This window comes from Filicampus tigris, chromosome 4, assembly GCF_054856515.1.
Source record: "Filicampus tigris isolate MCC_2025a chromosome 4, RoL_Ftig_1.0, whole genome shotgun sequence".
NCBI lineage: Eukaryota > Metazoa > Chordata > Actinopteri > Syngnathiformes > Syngnathidae > Filicampus > Filicampus tigris.
Window position 1 is genome coordinate 16356572 of NC_141220.1, and position 18112 is coordinate 16374683.

An 18112-nucleotide genomic window follows, 5' to 3' on the forward strand; every position below is an offset into this window, starting at 1 on the left:
CATACAAACCTTGACAAGCCAGTCCTGCAGCAGCTGCACTGTGACATCACCGATGAAGACGGTCACCTCTTTGGTCCATGACACTCCTTGGCGGCCGCGGTCCTCGTTCGTGGCGTGGATACTTGAAAAGCAGATAAAGGACGTCATCTAAGTGTCTTTTCCCGTTGTCATGGCGACCCGCTGACCTGAAGTCTCCACCCTGGCAGTCCTGCGCTAGGATGTAGGTGCACGCCCCCTGAAAGTGCAGCATGCGCCCGTCGAAGGTGCGGTAGTGAGGGTCGCCGAACGCGATGCACGTGGCCGGCCGGGGGATGCAGTGGGGGCAGCACAAGCCTGGTACCACCGATGGCATCTCATCCTAACACACACACACAGTGGAGTTGTGCTGAGGTGTGTGAGAAGTGCCTAATGAGTGGAAAGTAAACCCTTGCCAATGTGTTGTTAATATAGGCAATTCTAAAAAAAAATGGGGGGTGGAGTCCATTAATGATATATTTTTTTTTTTTTTGCTATTCTCGGTATGGCTGTTGTTCCCTAACCCAGCACATTTATTTCATTGAAAAAAATCCCGCGGCACACCACCGGCTCAAATTGTGAAAAAAAAAAGCTTATTTTAACAATATAAGTGTGATATTGTTTATATAAGCATTTTTTTTACATTGACGTTATAACATCTTGAATAGAAATTAAATAAACACAAGGAAAAACGTATTTTATAATGTTTCATACTGATACATACTCAGTGTGAAACATGGGCCTGTTTGGATAAACATGCGTCACTAATTCGCTTGTCTCTAAACAAAGACAATTAGCTACCTGCTGCTACTGCTGCCACCTGCTGGTATGGAAGACTACTACAATATAGTAAAGGCACGATTACGCTGCACAGGCACAAATTAGATCATTTCCCCACGGCACACCTGACAATATCTCGCAGCACACAGTTTGAAAAACACTGCCCTAACCTAACCTCGGGAATAGCAAGACTTTCCTGTCTTGTCGTGGTTACTGACCGTATCGCATCTGAGGGGAGGGCAGCGTTCACTGTGACAGTGCACCTCTCCAGACACGCAAGCGCAGCCGGTGCACTCGTCCACCTGCCACTGCTCGTTGGACTGGTACACCGTGCCCTGGTGCACACATGACGCGCCCCAGTCTACAACACACACACACACACACAAAGACAAAAGGTTACATGCAGCAAATACACTCACAAGCTGGCCGGTTGTGTTACCTTGACATTCATGGCAGCATTTTCCCGCAACCTTCACTTGTTTCTGACCATCGGGACAAGGCGCGGATGAACACTCCTCAATGCTGCACTCAATGTAGCCCAACTACATAACATAGACACAAAGATTTGTTTAAAAAAAAAAATCGGAATTTTTGCAACCCCGTGACAGGTACGACTTACGTTACAGGTGCAGGTGACACAGTCGTCGTCGCTGTCCGTCCAGCTGTCGCCGCTCGCCATGCGTCGGTTCTGACCCTCGATCACACACTCTGCACCGAAATCGAAGCACCTCTTTGACCAAAGTGTCCACGGAGAGATGGTGGGGGGTTGCAATCACGTCACCTTTACAAACGGGGCAGCACGAGTCTGCAGGGGTGAACTGCTCACTGGGAGGACAAGTCAGTGGTGGGCAGCCTCGATGTAGGCACGTCCATGTTAGATCCTATACCACACACACACAGACACACTGCAGAACAATGTCGAAATGCAGATTTTGTTGTGTTGCGTTACCCTGCACTGGCAGGTGAAGCAGGGGTCGTCTGTAGCCAGCACCTCATTGCCAATCAGCATAGAAGTGCAGTTACTCAGGGGCTCTGGACACACACACACGCACACACACACACGTGTACACAATGTTGCAAGAAAAAGGATGCGAATTGGACCCGGATTTCGGCTTTAATTGGTCCTACAAAGTAAAATCTGATTTCCATCAAGTCACAAGAATAGAAAAACATATCAAATCCATTTTCCCCACCACTGACGTGAAATGAATAGAACTGAATATGTTCAACAAAAAACACATTTTGGCTTAGTGAGTGACAACAGGAGCGGAACTCGGTGTGCCAGGTTAGTCTGTGTGTGAGAGTCAGGTGTGAGTTGTGGCCTACTGCAGCTGCTTGCGATTGTTCCCCTTTTTTCTTGCAACTGCATATGAATACAAAGTGTTCATGAATAGCGCAGTTTGTATCTGTACGACTACTACTGACGTGCACAGACGGGACAGCAGGCGTCGGGTCCAGAGAACAAGATGTTGTTCTTGGGACAGTCCACCAGGCTGGGACACTGTTTGCGGTAACAGCGCAGGTGCTGCTCTCCGTCTGGCATCACCTGAATACACACATGGCTCGCGTTACTTATTATTAATTGTATGACTGCCAGCTTCTTCGACATCAGGGGTCTCCGAGTCCGGTCCTCGTGAGCCCCCATCCAGCCTGTTTCATATTTTACCCTGTTCCAACATCGTTGTCAGACTTGTGCAAAGCTTGCTGATGAGCTTTAATTTAAATTTAATGACTGTTGTTATACATGAATTTTCCAATGTGTTGTATTACCCACAATATTAATTGAAACATTATGGATGGATGAGTGGATAGATTTATTCAACAATAGTTTTCAAATATGTTGTTTAGGAGTCTGGGTATCAGGGTTCACCAAACACAGCAAAATATATGATGAGACAAATACAACATATAAAATAAAGGGTACGGTTGATGGCTGAGCTGGACAAATCAAATCATATGAGGGGTAATCACCTGTTTTTCTTGAAAACAAAAACAAAAATCCAAAATAATTGCTGCTTTTTAAATTCTGGAAGGACCCACTTAAACTAGAGCAGGGAATTTTAACTTTGTTTTAGAAATTATAATAATTTGGGGGTTTATTTTCACAATCCAAAAGAATTCTTCAAAAAATGCTAATAAACATTCAATACAGGTTTTCCACTAAAAACTGAGGGAAATGGAGAAAAAAAAATATATATATATATATTTTTTTATATATATATATATATATATATATTTTTTTCCTTAAGCAAAAAATTAAAAAAACATTTTTTTAAGCAAAAATTCTTTTTATGCAAGCGAGCTCTTAAAAATACAGTATGTGGTTATTTTGTTGTTTTCTTCAAACGCTTTGTTGTTGATTTAGGATAGTGGATTTTTTTTATGCAAGCAGTGAAAATGTATTATAAAAAAATGAAATATACTACACACGTATACACACTTTGTCCATATTTAAAATAACATTTTTGCCATACATCTGCTTAAGTTTGTGGTCCTGTATGGCCCCCCAGTAACACAGATGAAAAATTGTTCCGCCCTCCAGCATTTAAGTTGCCCCTCCCTGAATTAGAGAATGGTCATAAAAGCTCCATGTCATTCCTACCTCACAGGTGCAGACCTGGCAGGGGTCTCCAGCCGGATGGAAGCTGTCGCCTGGGCCGTACAACTTTCCCTCGAACACGCAGTCTCCGAAAATAAAAGATAAGAATCACACGACAGTCAAACACCACAAGATGGCGGACCATCGCATGTACTCCACCGTGTCCTACCGGCACACACGGGGCAGCATTCCCCGGGCACTTTGATGAAGTTGTTGCATGGGGACAGGCAGCGGATTTCTGAGCAGGTTGTCACTCCGTCCACGCACATGCAGCTGCGGCAGTGGGACGAGTCGGCAAACCAGCTGCTTCCTTCCGCGTACTCGCCTCCGTCGTACACACAACCTGACAGCAGACAGTCATGTCACAGCTTCCCGTTACTGCGGATTACGCATTCTCGATTCTAGGGCTGAGCAATTATGGGAAAAAGAATTCTGGTAATCATGATTATTTTTGATTGATTGAAACCACGATTAACAAATACGATTATTCATTGATTTCGAAAACATCAAAACTGAACTTTAAATACTTGAAAGACCAAGCAGAAACAAAATAGTAACAATGTATAATAATAAAGACAATCATTTATTAAAATAATAACAATAAAAAAATCAATAAATAAAAATAAATACAGACTGTTTCTGCGGTGCGTGCCTTAGCCTATTAGAGGCAGTGTGGTGGTGTGCATGTACAGTACACATTTACGGAATAGGAAGAGTACAAAAAAGTTGCGATTGAACTTTATTTATATAACTTGTTTTTCATAGATTAAGACTAATATATGCCTTTGGCTATTTTTATATGACCTATCTGCATGTGTTACTACAACATTTGTGTGTGAATATCTATTTGAAGAAATATCACTCCAGGAACTCGATGCTAATTTTCAATTAGCCTGTCTGTGGGATTTAACATTGACTGCTAGAATTATCACAGGTGATGTTTCTAAAACAAAGTATGTCTTGTATTTGAATATAAAATGTGCCAAATTCTTTTTTTGTGTCTTTACAGTAAAGTCCAATTGGGGTGTCATTAAACAAAAGCAAGCTCATGATCGGGAGAAGCCAAAATCAAAATCGTAATTGAATTGAATTAATTGCCGTGCCCTACATACCGTGTACCGTATAAATGGAAGTACTGAGAGTAGTATTTGTACGTATTTCTTTTTTTGACCGCTTTTTACTTTTACCATCCACTTTTGAAAACAGATATCTCTACTTTCTACTCATTACTTTGGCAAAACAGGCTCATATTTGGAGGTTATTTCCCACCGTTGTGTGTTGGCGACCATGTGCTGGCGTTTACCTCTGCAGCGAGGACAGCAGGCCGACGGCTCGGTCAGCTGATGCATGCAGGCCAGTTCGGGACACTGTAGAGACGAACATTGCACCTTGCCAGCCTGTAACATATACAATATGTCGGCCCTTGAACATTTCCGCCACTTAAATTGAGGGAAAGGATGAGAATTCCCACCTGACAGGTACATGAGGAGCAGTGGTTTGAGGTCAGCGTCCAAGTCTGCCCATCACTGTACTCTTGTCCATCCAGCATACATCCTTACAGCACAAAAACACATAATTACTCCCTATCTTTTTTTATTTTGTCACACAACACTTTAAAATGGATAATAATGTTCTTGTAAGGGCTCGAGAATAAGGCAGTGTGATGGCCCTCTTGTAATTCCGGTTCGGTATTTTTGCCTTTCAAAGAATTAATCATTTTTTAGGGGCCTCATCAATATTTGAAAGTACATGTATCCCGGTGACAATATTTGGATTTTATGAGTCCCGAACATGATGACCCAAATCCATTTCAGATGGTGTACCAAAAGTATTTGCTAACCACCAAAAGAAAGAAGAAATGGAAGAAGAAAAATAAGTAGTCATGGTCTCCCTTGCTAGCATGCGGCATCTGCCACAACAAGGATTAAGTATTTAGAGCAGTGTTTTTCAAACTGTGTGCCGCGGCACACCAGTGTGCTGCGAGATATTGTCAGGTGTTCCGTGGGAAATGATCTAATTTGTGTGCCTGTGCGGTTTAGCGGCTGGCAGCGTAATCATGTCTTCGCTACATTGTAATACTCTTCCATACTAGCAGATAGCAGCAGCAGGTAGCTAATTGTCTTTGTTTAGAGACAAACGAATTAGTGACGCATATTTATCCAAACAGGCCCATGTTTCACACTGAGTAAGTATCAATATGAAACATTATAAAATACTTTTTTCCTTTGTGTTTATTTAATTCCTATTCAAGATGTTATAATATAACGTTATTCTTCAATGTTAAAAAAATTCTTATATCAACAATATCACACTTATATTGGTAAAATAAGCTTTTTTTCCCACTATTTCAGCTGGTGGTGTGCCATGGGATTTTTTCAATGAAATAAATGTGACTTGACTCAAAAAAGTTTGAAAAACACTTATTTAGAGCACCAAAAGGTGCAGAAAATGACAGGTAGGATAGGATTCTACCTTCGGTCAGAATTTGACGTGGGATTCTAGTTAAGGTAATTCATTTTAAACTAAAGAAAAAAAAAAAACGTTTCCATAGCGAAAGTTTGGAATCCAACTGAAATGTGTTTGCTGCTGTCAAGAGGATTAGGGAACGGAAATTTGGGGTGCCAGTCCAAGCTATAGTTTTAATATCCAAGTCGTACCTGAGTGAAAGTCAAAGGACCAGCCAAACTATCAAAACAAAGTGTGACTTATAGTTCCAAAAATATGGTATATGCCTTTATTTGTTTGTTGATGCGCTGTGAGAGATTTTTCTAATGTAAAATATGTGCCTTGGCTCAATAAAGGCTATAAAACATTATATATACGTTTATCAGACACCTATTTCATATTGGGGCTCATTTGGGGAAATTCCGTAATAGGAGTTTGAGCCTTGGGATTCACCCACAATGACTGCTCCAAACCAAAGTGTTAAACTTCCTGCTCTATTTTGGGTGCTTGATACTTATTTTGTGTTTCCTGTTATGATAAATTTTTCTAACTTTGATGCTTTTGCTGTGTGACTTTTGGGCAGCATTTCACTTGACCACACCAGTCTCTGTTACATAACAGCTGCACCGCATCGGCCGAGAGTGTGTACAGTACCCGTGCACTCGGGGCAGCACTGTCCTGGCTTGGTGACGGCTCGGCTGCACGGCGCCGGCGGGCACACGAGGGGCACGCAGGTGACCGCGCCTCTGACGCAGGTGCAACGCCGGCAAGGCTCGGAGGAGGGCGCGAAGGTCAGGCCGTGGGCGCGGACCGCGCCTTCGTACAGGCAGGAGTCGCACACGGGACAGCAGGCGTCAGAAGGGACGGGGTGGGAACACTGCACGGGACAAGGTCTCCTCTTACAGCTCACTACCTCCTCCTTAAGGGTGCAGGCACAAGCGTGAATTCAGAATCCTTGAAATCCAACTTAACATCCATGTACTTACTAGTAACGTTTTTTTCCATTACTGCCTTCCACTACTGTATGACATGTCTGTACACTAGTAGAAAAACTTGGACATACTAGTAGAACATGCTACTTGTGAGACAAAACTGTGCACTAGTGACATTATAAAATTGTAGTCATTAACATCTAGTGCTCCACTACTAGTGCACAGATGTCAACTAATGCACAGTTTTGCCTCACCAGTAACATGTAGTTGTCATTCAATTATGCCAACGTTGTCCTCTTAGTGTGCAGAAATGTCAGTGCAAAAAAGTTTTGCAAAAAAACGTCACCTTTGAGATGCATTTGTGCTACTCGTGCGCCTTGTTAAAATGGCAACTACTAGTACACACTTTGTCATCACTAGTAGGACAGCTCCATGTTACTAGTAAGGCAAAACTGTGCACTAGTTGACAACTATTTGTATGACTAGTAATATACAATTCTTTAACATCTCACTTCAATTCAGTGCACTAGTGAAACTATTGTGTCTTACTAGTAACGTTTTTGCACCCTAGTAAGACAACTTTGGCATGATAGTAGGGCAACTGCATTTTACTAGTGAGGCAAAACTACTAGTGTACATTTTGGTGCAGGAGGCTAGCGGTGTATAACAAATGCCTACTAGTTGGGTCAAGTTGTTTTACTGGTGCAGCACAATCATTTACTACTAAGGTTTAATTGCGTACTAGTTTGTAGTAGAGTAAGCCAAAAGCAACACTAGTAGAGAAAACATGTTACTAGGATGATACAGTGGTTATACTAGTGTGCTGTATTGCCTTAGCAGTGAGGACTAAAAGAGTGTACTAGTTCTCTGGAAATCAAAGAGATTGAATAAACCCTCAAACGGGTTCCCATACGGGGTGACCGGTTCAGGTGATTTCTTGTAGGTGGACTGACCAGACAGGAGCAGGAGGAGCAGGGGTCAGAGGGCGACGGAAAGGACGAGCCGGACCGATATTCCCTTCCGTGATGTCGACACGTTCCCGTGCAGACGGGGCAGCACTCGCCCGGGAGGGTCAGCGGATGCAAGCAAGTGGTGCTCGGGCACGGCACGTGTGAGCACAGCACGTCGCCGTTCTGCATGCGCATGCAGATACACGCGAGCGCGCACACACAGACGCACACACACCCACACGCACCCCCACACACACACACACCCCCACACACACACAAAATTGCCTTTGAAAATATACAGATTGCATTTCAAACATACAGTATATGCTAACACGACCGTAAAGTCATAATTACACTATATACAGTATTTGTATGAAATATCATGAATATAAAACAATTAAATGAACAAGCAATTAAGTCGTATGTCGGTACCATCATAAACCATGTACCCTTACAGCTTTTTACCATTCATCTGCAACCAACCCATAATGAACACCTGACCCATTTTTGGGTCCTAACGTACCAGTTTTACACCAAGTACCACCTCAATGAACAACGTGAAAATATGCGTTATGTGTTATTCCAAAGCAAGGCAGATGTTTTATTCCTAAAATACATTACTGTAAGCCACCGTCACTAAAAATATGAATAACATTAGCCCTGGGCTTTAAAAAAATTACCGTTGATACACCTGTACTGACATAATGATTCAGTTCAAATGTATTGCACATAAAAGTTGAGCAAAAATTGTATTTAAAATTTTAAAAACAAACATTTCTTAAAGATTATATGTATTGTACGCCAAGGTTAAATACCACTGAATTGTATTTAGAAAATGTACTGTACATGAAAAGTAAAACATGTCCTTTAGTGGTTTCAAATGTAGTTTAACAGGCTGTTTTAAAAAGCTACACGCTTCATCCTCATATGTTTGATTGTATTTCATGTTTTAAACGTAACGTATGCAGATCGTATTTAATTCCGCGAATAGGTGAAGCCAAGACCGTTCATTGTACAGATCCAGCGTAGTCGACACTTGAGGAGAGGTATTGAGGTATTGAGGAGAAGCAAGCGAGTTGCCGGAGAGTGTTTGTACCAACCAGACAAGAGCAGAGCTGACAATCATCTGCCGGATGCGGGAATCGTTCTCCGTTGAAGCAGTTCCGTCCCTCAAAGTTACACCCGTCGCACACGCCGCACGCGCATCCATCCAGCGCCGGATGAGAGCAGGACAAGGCGGGACATCTTTTCTGTGTACAAACCACCTCGCCCCTCTGAGGAGAACAACAACAAGGACGTGCAGCATTTAGTGTGTTAGTTGTGTATCTTGACGATGATTGTTGTACTCACTGAGCATTTGCACTCCTGACAGCTGCTCTCTCCTCCTGCCAGGATCTGCCCGTCGATGTAATCCACACCTTGGAAGTGACAACCTGCACACATGCGGTGAATAAGACAGCGGAGGAGATCAATTAATTGAAATTGAGGTAAACGTGTCAAACTCGAGGTCCTCACGCCAGATCACTTCACTTTTGAGGCCCATTAAAGCAAAAACTACTTTTCGTTTCTTGCTAAATTGATTTGTTCTTTTTATTTTGCCCAAAAATCTGTCTAAAATTGCAATTTCTATTCACTATTGATATCACGGATATCACAAGCATTTTTCCCCACGAAATTCATTTGTAACATACATTTGTAACATTTGTGTACTCAAATATTTGGTGGTCACTAATATTTCTGATTTCTAATTCAATATGTAGGGGAAAAGTACGACTATAATGGGGTGTTTACTGTATTTATTTCTATGTTTTTCACAGTTGTGACTGCCCTCCAGAACTATATTGTGGCCTGTAATGAAATTGAGGTGTCTCATTCGCCTGTCTCAGGAGATCAATTAGAAGAAGAATTTAGAATGAAATGAAAAGGAAATGTAAAAACAAAACAAATGTTGCAAAAATATACAAATGTTATATAACACTACACAATGTATACCGCTATATATTTTATATCTGCTGATAAAATAAATAAAAATGATTAATTGATATTTCAAAAGTTGTCAACAGTTGGAAATCCAGACATTATTCCATTATTCATTTGTATACAACATAATACATTAAATTTCACATTAAAATAACAGAATTATAAATCTAACTAAAATTATTAGAAAATATAATGTATCGGGTAACTAAGAAATATAGACGATTTCAATAATATATTACATGTATTTATAATTCCATATAATATCAAATCAAGAAAAAATAAATATGTATTACATATTAATACTGTACATTAACAATTAAAACCTTAATAGACAAATAAGAAAATAAAATATACATAAACACAAGGTCATAGACAACCACAAAGCATCCCACCATCATAGATAGCCTCCAAATGCAGACGGCGTAGTTGACGACATGACTGAAATCAATTCCAGTGTCGCCCTCAAGTTCACTACCATTACGTGTCCAACACTCACTATCCTATCTAACAATTATTGAAAGTTACAGTACAAGGCAATACTGAGAGCATTCACCATCATTTGTCATACATGTTAAGCAACGTATGAGCGTAAGGACGACTTACCGTCACACATGGGACAGCCGCACACGTTTGTGACCGGGTGAGGGCACAGCGTCACGGGACACGACGTTTTCACGCAGCGCACAGTGCCAGTCTGGCAGGTGCACTCTGAGCAAGGGTTCCCCGGGTCAGGAATGGATTGTCCATTAACTAGCACTGCCCCATTGTAAAAGCAACCTGACAAATGAAATGTGTTGTTGTTAAGAGTAAGCGTCAAAAAAGAAGCACCCCCATGTTTGTAATTTTAATATTGCAAACATAATAGTTTATTTATTTTTATACAATTAAATATATATTTTTCTCAATAATACTATTTATTTGTACCTCTCTTGTAAAATCAAGACTGTTTTTCTCATAGAATTATATTTTTTCCAGTTTTCCATATTTTTCAAACTGTATTTAACTCTTTATTCTTCGAAAGTTCTACTTTTTAATACGGTTTTTCAGACGTTTTTTTAAGAATAGTATAACTTCAAACTTGTACAATTTTCATTTTCTAATAGCACAATTTTGGGGGTAAAATTGAATAAAAAAACTCATATTAAGACTTCATTCTGCACTCTAGTTGGCTGTTAAAAATAACACAATCTTGGGTCAAAAATGGACTAATCCACTACTTGGGTCAAATTGACCCAACTTTCTGGGTTGTTTATGCAGAAAACAACCCAAAGAATGGGTAGTTTTGTACAAAACAACCCCTAAAATTGGACTGTTTTGTACAAAACTACGCAAGAAAGTGCTTTTAGAGTGTGGCAAAACGAAATCCCAAATTCACAACACACACACACCCACGCACACGTTTTTGCTCCAACTCACGTTCGCACTCTGCACAGCATTGTCCGGGTGCTTTGTACGGGTGGCGGCAGTCTCCGTAGCAGGGCAGCTTGGTGCAGACCACCTCGCCCGCGTAGCAGTAGCACACGACGCAGGGGTCCTTGTCGTCAGCAAACTCAGCGCCGTCGGCGTGTTCCCTCCCGTTATACATGCAGCCTGCCCAAAGCAGACAATGACATACACACGTGGATATTTCATGATCACTTCTGTGCTTAAAAAGTGCAGTCCAAATATTGACATATCATTGTTTCATGAAACATGAAAAGTTGAAGTGAGAGATCCATCAATTTGATCCCTACCATTTTGGGAGTGGTGTATGTTGCTGAAATGTTACTTACCATCACAGGACTTGCAGCAGTGCCGCTGCACAGGGTGCTTACAGTTGCTGGGGGGGCAACGCTTTTTCTCGCACCTTACGGACCCCTCGCGGCACACGCACGCAGCGCACGGGTCCGAAGCTTCGTCCCATACCTCCCCGTTGGCTCGCTCTCGACCTTCGTACAGGCAGCCTGCTGGAAATGGGCAAACTATTGTGCTCAGGAGTCACGTTGGATTGTTAAAGTGGACGGATGGGACAGGCCACTCGTAAATGATGAACACATAAAAAAAAAACTGTGGATGTAAAAAAACAGTTAATCCATCCACCCTATTACTGTAGATGGAGTGAGCTGCAACCTACCTTGCCATCCAACCGCATAAGACGCGGGCAAACAAGCAAAACACAATCATTCGCACCCATGGACAATTTTCTGTCTTCAATGAACCTAACATGCATGTTTTTGGAATGTGGGATGAAGTTGGAGTACATGACATATAATACATGTAATTTTTGAAAAAAAATATTGACAGTTTTGTTACTGACATTAGTATTAAAAAATACAAATTATTTGACAGATATAAATGTTTTATGTACTGTCGGTGTCATTTGTTTAGCCTACATGTTATATAGCCTAGTTTTCCTTTTGCTATTTACAACGGTAGACACATTTATTCATAGAGAAAACAGAAATAAAAGGAAATAAGTGTAAATAAATAAAAATAATGCATACATGTAAATGAACTAATTTGGGAAAAAAATAAGCATAAATTATTGCAACAAATATTGAAATAATCCTGATAACATAAATGCTCAGTGGGAAAGATTAAAGAACGGAGCAGGCCCTCGCGGCACGTGGGCCAAACTTTGCCCACCCTGCCTGAAACAAAACAAAACACGCCGATAATCCCCCCTCACATCATACCTTGACAGGTTCGACAGCAGTCCCGCGTGATGGGATGGGAGCAAGAGGCGAAGGCGCACGGCTTCCTCTGACAGTGCACGGTGCCATTGGAGCACGAGCACAGCTGGCAGCGGTCCGACGGCGAGTAGAAGCGTTCGCCGTGTCGGTATGTTTGGATCTCCAAATCGCAGTCCAGAGGGGGCGCTGCAGCCACAACAAGAAGCACATGAGGAAATAAGAAAAAGAATGCACAACATTATTTCCAAGGGCACTTTTGGGATAATCGCGTTGTCTTTGATTCGTTCATTTGTCAGAAATTGTGCTTTTGCTTGCACTTCCTCACCAGGACACTGGGGGCAGCATTCTCCAGGCATCACATGTGGGTTGGAGCATGACAAGGGTGGACACCTCTTCATAAGACATTGGACGTTTCCATTCTGCAGGAGACAAAAGGACATACCTATGTACTGTACACCCTAATTTAATTTCATACGTACAAAGTAGAACCTCCAAAGTCAAATGCACAAACAGTGGTTTTGAGTTCAAACAGTTTTTCTCAAAATTCAAACAAATGGGTGACCTTGGCAGGGAGCAAATATTCCATGACATATGGACAGCTTTTTTTTGTATGTTAAGAGCCAGAGCTGCACATTTTACTACAAATCGAGCATCTCTTATTCGTCATCCGTTTGCAGCGTGGGTACCCCCTCCGTCGTTCGTCATTTGCCTTTTTTTTCAGGGGGTAAAAAAATAGTATATACTATAGGCGCGTCCGCCTCTGATTTTAAACGGGCGTCCGTCGGCGATTCCGACTTTCACTAGCAATCACTATTTTCCTCCCCGTGCTTGTCGAAGCCTCACCGCGAAAAATAAACTAATGACGGACTATTGACGAAAGGGGCTTCCGTCTATGCTTAGTCGATCTATTTTAAAGTTTTCCCGTCATTCGTCAGCAAAACGGGTGAAGGATAGACGGACCGGTCCATCACATAGGCGGAGCGCCCAGCTCTGTTAATAGCATGTATCTGAAAGCGTAATGCTTAAACACAATGAGCAGAAACAGAGAAAGAGTGCATTTGACTTCAAAAGGTGACTAGTTTTACTATATATGACTGTTTTTATACAGTGGTTGATGAATTTTACCACTTACATGAAGAGTGTTAAAATGTTACTTCAAGGTGATGTGATTTTTTTCCTTACAATTAATTACATTTTGTCAAAATAGAATAAAAATAAAATGTGATTAAAAAAATTAGAATTACAGAAAGGGTTGCAGCTATTAAATATTTTCAGAATCATTTTTTCTACCAATTATCTCACCGATTATTGAAGTAATTGGATAAAAATTCATTTTGCATTATTAAACAATACAAACACAACATATGCATGTGAAGTGCATGTATTTCTGTTTACTTAGGGCCATCATCCTCACAATCAACTGTAGTATCGGTAACTTTGAATGTGTTTGACTTTAACAGAAGGGGTCTGGCCTGGTGAGTGACATGGGTGTCAGCGAATGAGAGTTTTGAGTTTGCTGGCTGTTGTAGTCCTATTTACACCCTCTTTTGACCCTCGCTGAAATTAGCCCGTTTTAAAGGTCAATGCGGTCTCATACAAATGAGCCACTGCCCACCCTGTACCCATCTACTGTCTACCATCTTCTGTGTGCCAACACCAAGTGCAGCTTTTCATTAGGTTTGAAGTTACTTTCGAACTCTAAAAAAAATGAGTGTGAACTGGGATACATTTAATGCAGGGGTCTTCAGTCCTGTTCGAGTTTCAGAGATTTTTTCCATCTCTCCCTGCTGCAATGAGCAAGATCTGAGCAAGATCTGCAGAAGCTGGATAACGATCCAGATCATTTGAATCAGGTGTGTTCCAGCACGGAGAGATGGAAAACATCAAGGAAACCGACCCTCGAGGAACAGGATTGGAGACCCCTGATTTATTGGTTGGGCAGACATTCCAGAAACACAACTATATGTATTAAAGGAATTGAAATGTCAATTTTAAAACACTGTCTGAAACAAATGACTTGACATCATTTGCTAAGGGGAAAATGAGCCAGAGTGGATGTGAATACTCACAGTGCAGCTGCAGGTCCTGCATTCATCAGTGGGATGTGCAAACTGGTGACCGTTGGGATGCTCCTTCCCGGCGTAACTGCATCCTGAATGGTAACAAGTCACGTCGTCGCAGTATTATGCATATCAACAGTTTCACACTGTACTTGCAGTCACGTCTGAGCGTGTTTCAGTAGTGTGTGTAAATGAAAAGTGTTTCAGTAGTAAGTGTGAGAGTTTAAATAACGAGTGAGAGAATTACAGTAGTGTGGGTGAGCAAATATTTTTTTCAAAATCTGTTAGCGTTTCAGAAGTGCGTGGGAGAGTTAGAGTAATGAGTGAGAGCATTTCAGTAGTGTGTGTGAGTACATTTTTTAGACCTGACCTGAGAGCATTCCGGTTGAGTGCGAGTGTGTATGTGAGTGAATCATTTGTCACCAGTGTGTTACAGAGCTTCAGTAGTGAGTGTGAGAGTGTTTAAGTAATGTATGAGAGAATTTCAGAAGTGTGTGTGAGAAAGACAGCAATCCAGCTACATGGGTGTGTCAGTAGTATTTATGAGAGAATCATTTTTCCGTAGTGAATGTTAGAGTGCTGTGCATATGATTGAATTATTCTTCTGTAGTATATGTGACAATGTCTCAAGCATTTTAGTTAAATGAGAGCGATTTAAGGGGCTTGTGTGGGCGAATATTTTTCCCTTAGTGGCTGTGGGAGTGGTACAGTAAGGTGTGAGATGTGAGGTGTTCCAGTATTGTGCCCGTGCTTTACAATAGTTTTGTGAGCAAGTCGTTTTTCATTAGTCAGGGTGAGCACATTTTAGTAATGGGTGAGATTGTTTCATTAGCGTTTGAGAGCAATTCAGTAAATGCGAGAGTATTTCAGGAGTCTATGTGAGTGAATGATTTTTCATTAGTGGGTCTGGGAGCATTTCATTAATATGTGAAATTGGTTCATTAGTGTTTGACAACATTTCAGTAGTGTGTAAGAGTATTTAGTACCATGTGAGAGCATTTCAGTAGTTTGTGTGAGTAAATAATTTTTCATTAGTGGGGCTGGGCTCATTTCAGTAAGTGTGAGATTGTTTCAGTAGTGGTTGCGAGCGTTTCAGCTAAGTGAGAGTGATTTCAGTGGCCCCTGTGAGGGAATAATTTGTCTTTTGTACGTGTGGGAGTATTTCAGTAAGGTGTGAAATTATTTTAGTAGTGTGTGAGAGTGTTTCAGGAATATGTCCAATTGTTTCAGTGGCATGTGTGAGCAAAAATGTTTGCGCTTTGTACTGTGTTGTATATATGGACAGGCTCACCGTTGCAGTCGTTCCTGCAGCACGCTCCCGAGAGAGGAGCATTGCAGCGCGGCTGAGGACACTGAGCGTGCCGGCAGTCGATGGTGCCGCTGGAGCACTTGCACTCCTCGCACGCGCTCGTCGGGTTGGGAAAGGCCTGGCCATCCACAAACACGTGCTTCTCCAACAAGCAGTCTTGCCCAGGGAAAACATACACATTTGAATCAAGGAGAAAAGACAACAGCAAATGAGGTGATCAGTCAGGATCACCTCTCACACAAACTACTGAAACATTTATTCGCACTCACACACACCAATGAATTGCTCCTGAACTTAATGCCTCACACATTATTGCACACTACTAAAACACTTTCTCACTCACACTACTAAAAGACTCTCATTTGCACTACTTAACACTCTCACACATTACTGAAACACTCTCACTTATAACTACTCAAAATATTATTTGCTCTCACGCTCTACTGAAATGTTCCAACACGCTATTGAAACTCTCTCACATTACCAATGAACACTCTTACACCCTACTAGAGTGTTCTCACTTAGACCACTGAAAATAAGTATATGCTCACGCACTTTTAAAACACGCTCACGCTTACTACTGAAACATTCTGACAAAACCACTGAAATTTCTAGCACACAAAAAAAGAAACACTCTCACACAAGACTGAAATGCTAACAGATACTACTCACACACTACTGAAGTGTTCTCACACCTCTCATGTTTGGTACTAAAAACTTACAGGGTACTGAAACACTCTCATAGTCAACTAAAATGGTTTCCTACACTACAAAAACACTCTCACATTCACGACTGATAATGAAATGCTCTGACACACTACTAGAACTCTCTCACTCTACTAATATTTTTTGCATTTGCTCTCACACCCTATTAAAATGCTCTCGTATGACTGAAATGCTCTTGTGCATTACTAGAATGATTTCACATACACTATTGAAAAAAAATGATTTGGTCAACACACATTACTGAAGAATTCTTACACATACATTTCTTAAACTCTCGCACACAATCCTAGAATGCTGTCACATTAACTACTGAAACACTCACACACACACACTCATGAAATGCTCTCATACACTACTGCAAGGTACCTGGACATGTAGGGCAGCACTCTCCGGGCGCTGTGTATGGGTTACTACAGTTGAGTGCTGGACAAGGTCTTCTCTCACACTCCACAGTTCCGTGCTGCGGGGGGGGAAGGTGGGGGGTTGTGGGTCGCAGGGTGAGCAGGAAGGAGTGTGAAGTGGAATGTGTCGGTGGCATTCTCACCAGGCAAGTGCAGACATGACACGGCTGCTCAGGCGTCCCAAACGTCTGCCCGTTGCCATAGATACGGCGATGATACGTGCAGCTGTCACACGTCGCACAGCAGGAGCCTGGCGCCACAACACACACATGGGTCTTTTTGCCTTTTAAGATTGCCACTCTATTCTGCTATAATGATGGATTTACCTTGTACTTTGTAATGTTTGTAATCTTTTTTTTTCCTTGAGTTTCCCCTTTTTCCTGACAGTCTGATTTTTCTTTTATTGAAACTATTGTAATTTTACAATATTTTTGGTAATATTTTTTTAACTTTTGATCTTTTACTTGTAATAATAGGATTTCATTTTAAATACATATAAATAAGATAAATAAATACATAAATAATACATCTTTGTCTCAAAATGCCATCTTTTTCATGTTGTGACAATTTATTTAATTTTGGGATATTAACTTCATTCTTAAAATTATTATATATTTTTTTACTAATATTAGTAATATTACTTTAAGTTTATTCTTTTTAAAAAATTCTTAAAGTGTAAAAAATGATTGTTATTCTGTAAAAAATTATCATAGAATTTTGATCCTTTCTAGCAACATTCATACCTTTTTCTTTTAAAGAGAAAATCAACGCAAACATGCTTATTTTTTTCAAGACTATGTTCTATGCAGGCCCATGAGTTGAAACAATACATTCTGATTAATATTGCGTTTGTGGAATACGATTTAAGCAGCCAAATCTAGCTGACAGCTGCGATGTCATTTTCAGTCACAGTAGTGACAAAATGGCCGCCCCCTGAGGTGGCTAAAAACGGGTGGATTTTTCTGCTTAACTCATATTCCACAAACGCAATGTCAATGAGAATGACGTGTTTAGGTTAGTGGGCCTGCATATCCTTGAAAAAAATATGTTCGGGTTGACTTTCCCTTTAATTATATTACTGTAGTCTCCTAAAATTATATTTTTCGTCTTCTAATATTACAAATGTTTCTAGTAATATTTTCAGTAATATTCATTTTTCTATTAATATTTCTAATGCTTTAAAATGTAATATTTGGACCTTTTTTTGTAGTATTAGTACTTTATTAAAATAATAATAAATCAA

At 40.9% G+C, this 18112-nt stretch overlaps 1 protein-coding gene across 4 annotated transcripts in view; it reads right to left on the reverse strand.

Annotated features, from left to right (window-relative positions):
* The window catches only part of kcp (kielin cysteine rich BMP regulator), a 48324-nt gene that overhangs the window by 3988 nt on the left and 26224 nt on the right, over positions 1–18112 (reverse strand). For 3 of the 4 annotated variants that reach the window (XM_086029074.1, XM_086029076.1, XM_086029077.1), the window contains 25 exons: positions 17013–17119; positions 16835–16928; positions 15725–15898; positions 14443–14525; positions 12699–12792; positions 12377–12559; positions 11474–11647; positions 11118–11291; positions 10305–10478; positions 9072–9154; positions 8822–8995; positions 7725–7904; positions 6494–6758; positions 4866–4948; positions 4698–4791; positions 3564–3737; positions 3398–3480; positions 2221–2341; positions 1745–1827; positions 1577–1676; positions 1415–1503; positions 1235–1337; positions 1014–1156; positions 186–358; positions 10–121 (listed from right to left, as the gene is read on the reverse strand). In XM_086029074.1, the coding sequence (XP_085885200.1) occupies positions 10–121; positions 186–358; positions 1014–1156; positions 1235–1337; positions 1415–1503; positions 1577–1676; positions 1745–1827; positions 2221–2341; positions 3398–3480; positions 3564–3737; positions 4698–4791; positions 4866–4948; positions 6494–6758; positions 7725–7904; positions 8822–8995; positions 9072–9154; positions 10305–10478; positions 11118–11291; positions 11474–11647; positions 12377–12559; positions 12699–12792; positions 14443–14525; positions 15725–15898; positions 16835–16928; positions 17013–17119 (3317 nt within the window). The remainder of the gene's footprint in view (positions 1–9; positions 122–185; positions 359–1013; positions 1157–1234; positions 1338–1414; positions 1504–1576; positions 1677–1744; positions 1828–2220; positions 2342–3397; positions 3481–3563; positions 3738–4697; positions 4792–4865; positions 4949–6493; positions 6759–7724; positions 7905–8821; positions 8996–9071; positions 9155–10304; positions 10479–11117; positions 11292–11473; positions 11648–12376; positions 12560–12698; positions 12793–14442; positions 14526–15724; positions 15899–16834; positions 16929–17012; positions 17120–18112) is intronic. The other variant, XM_086029075.1, reaches the window with a different exon arrangement.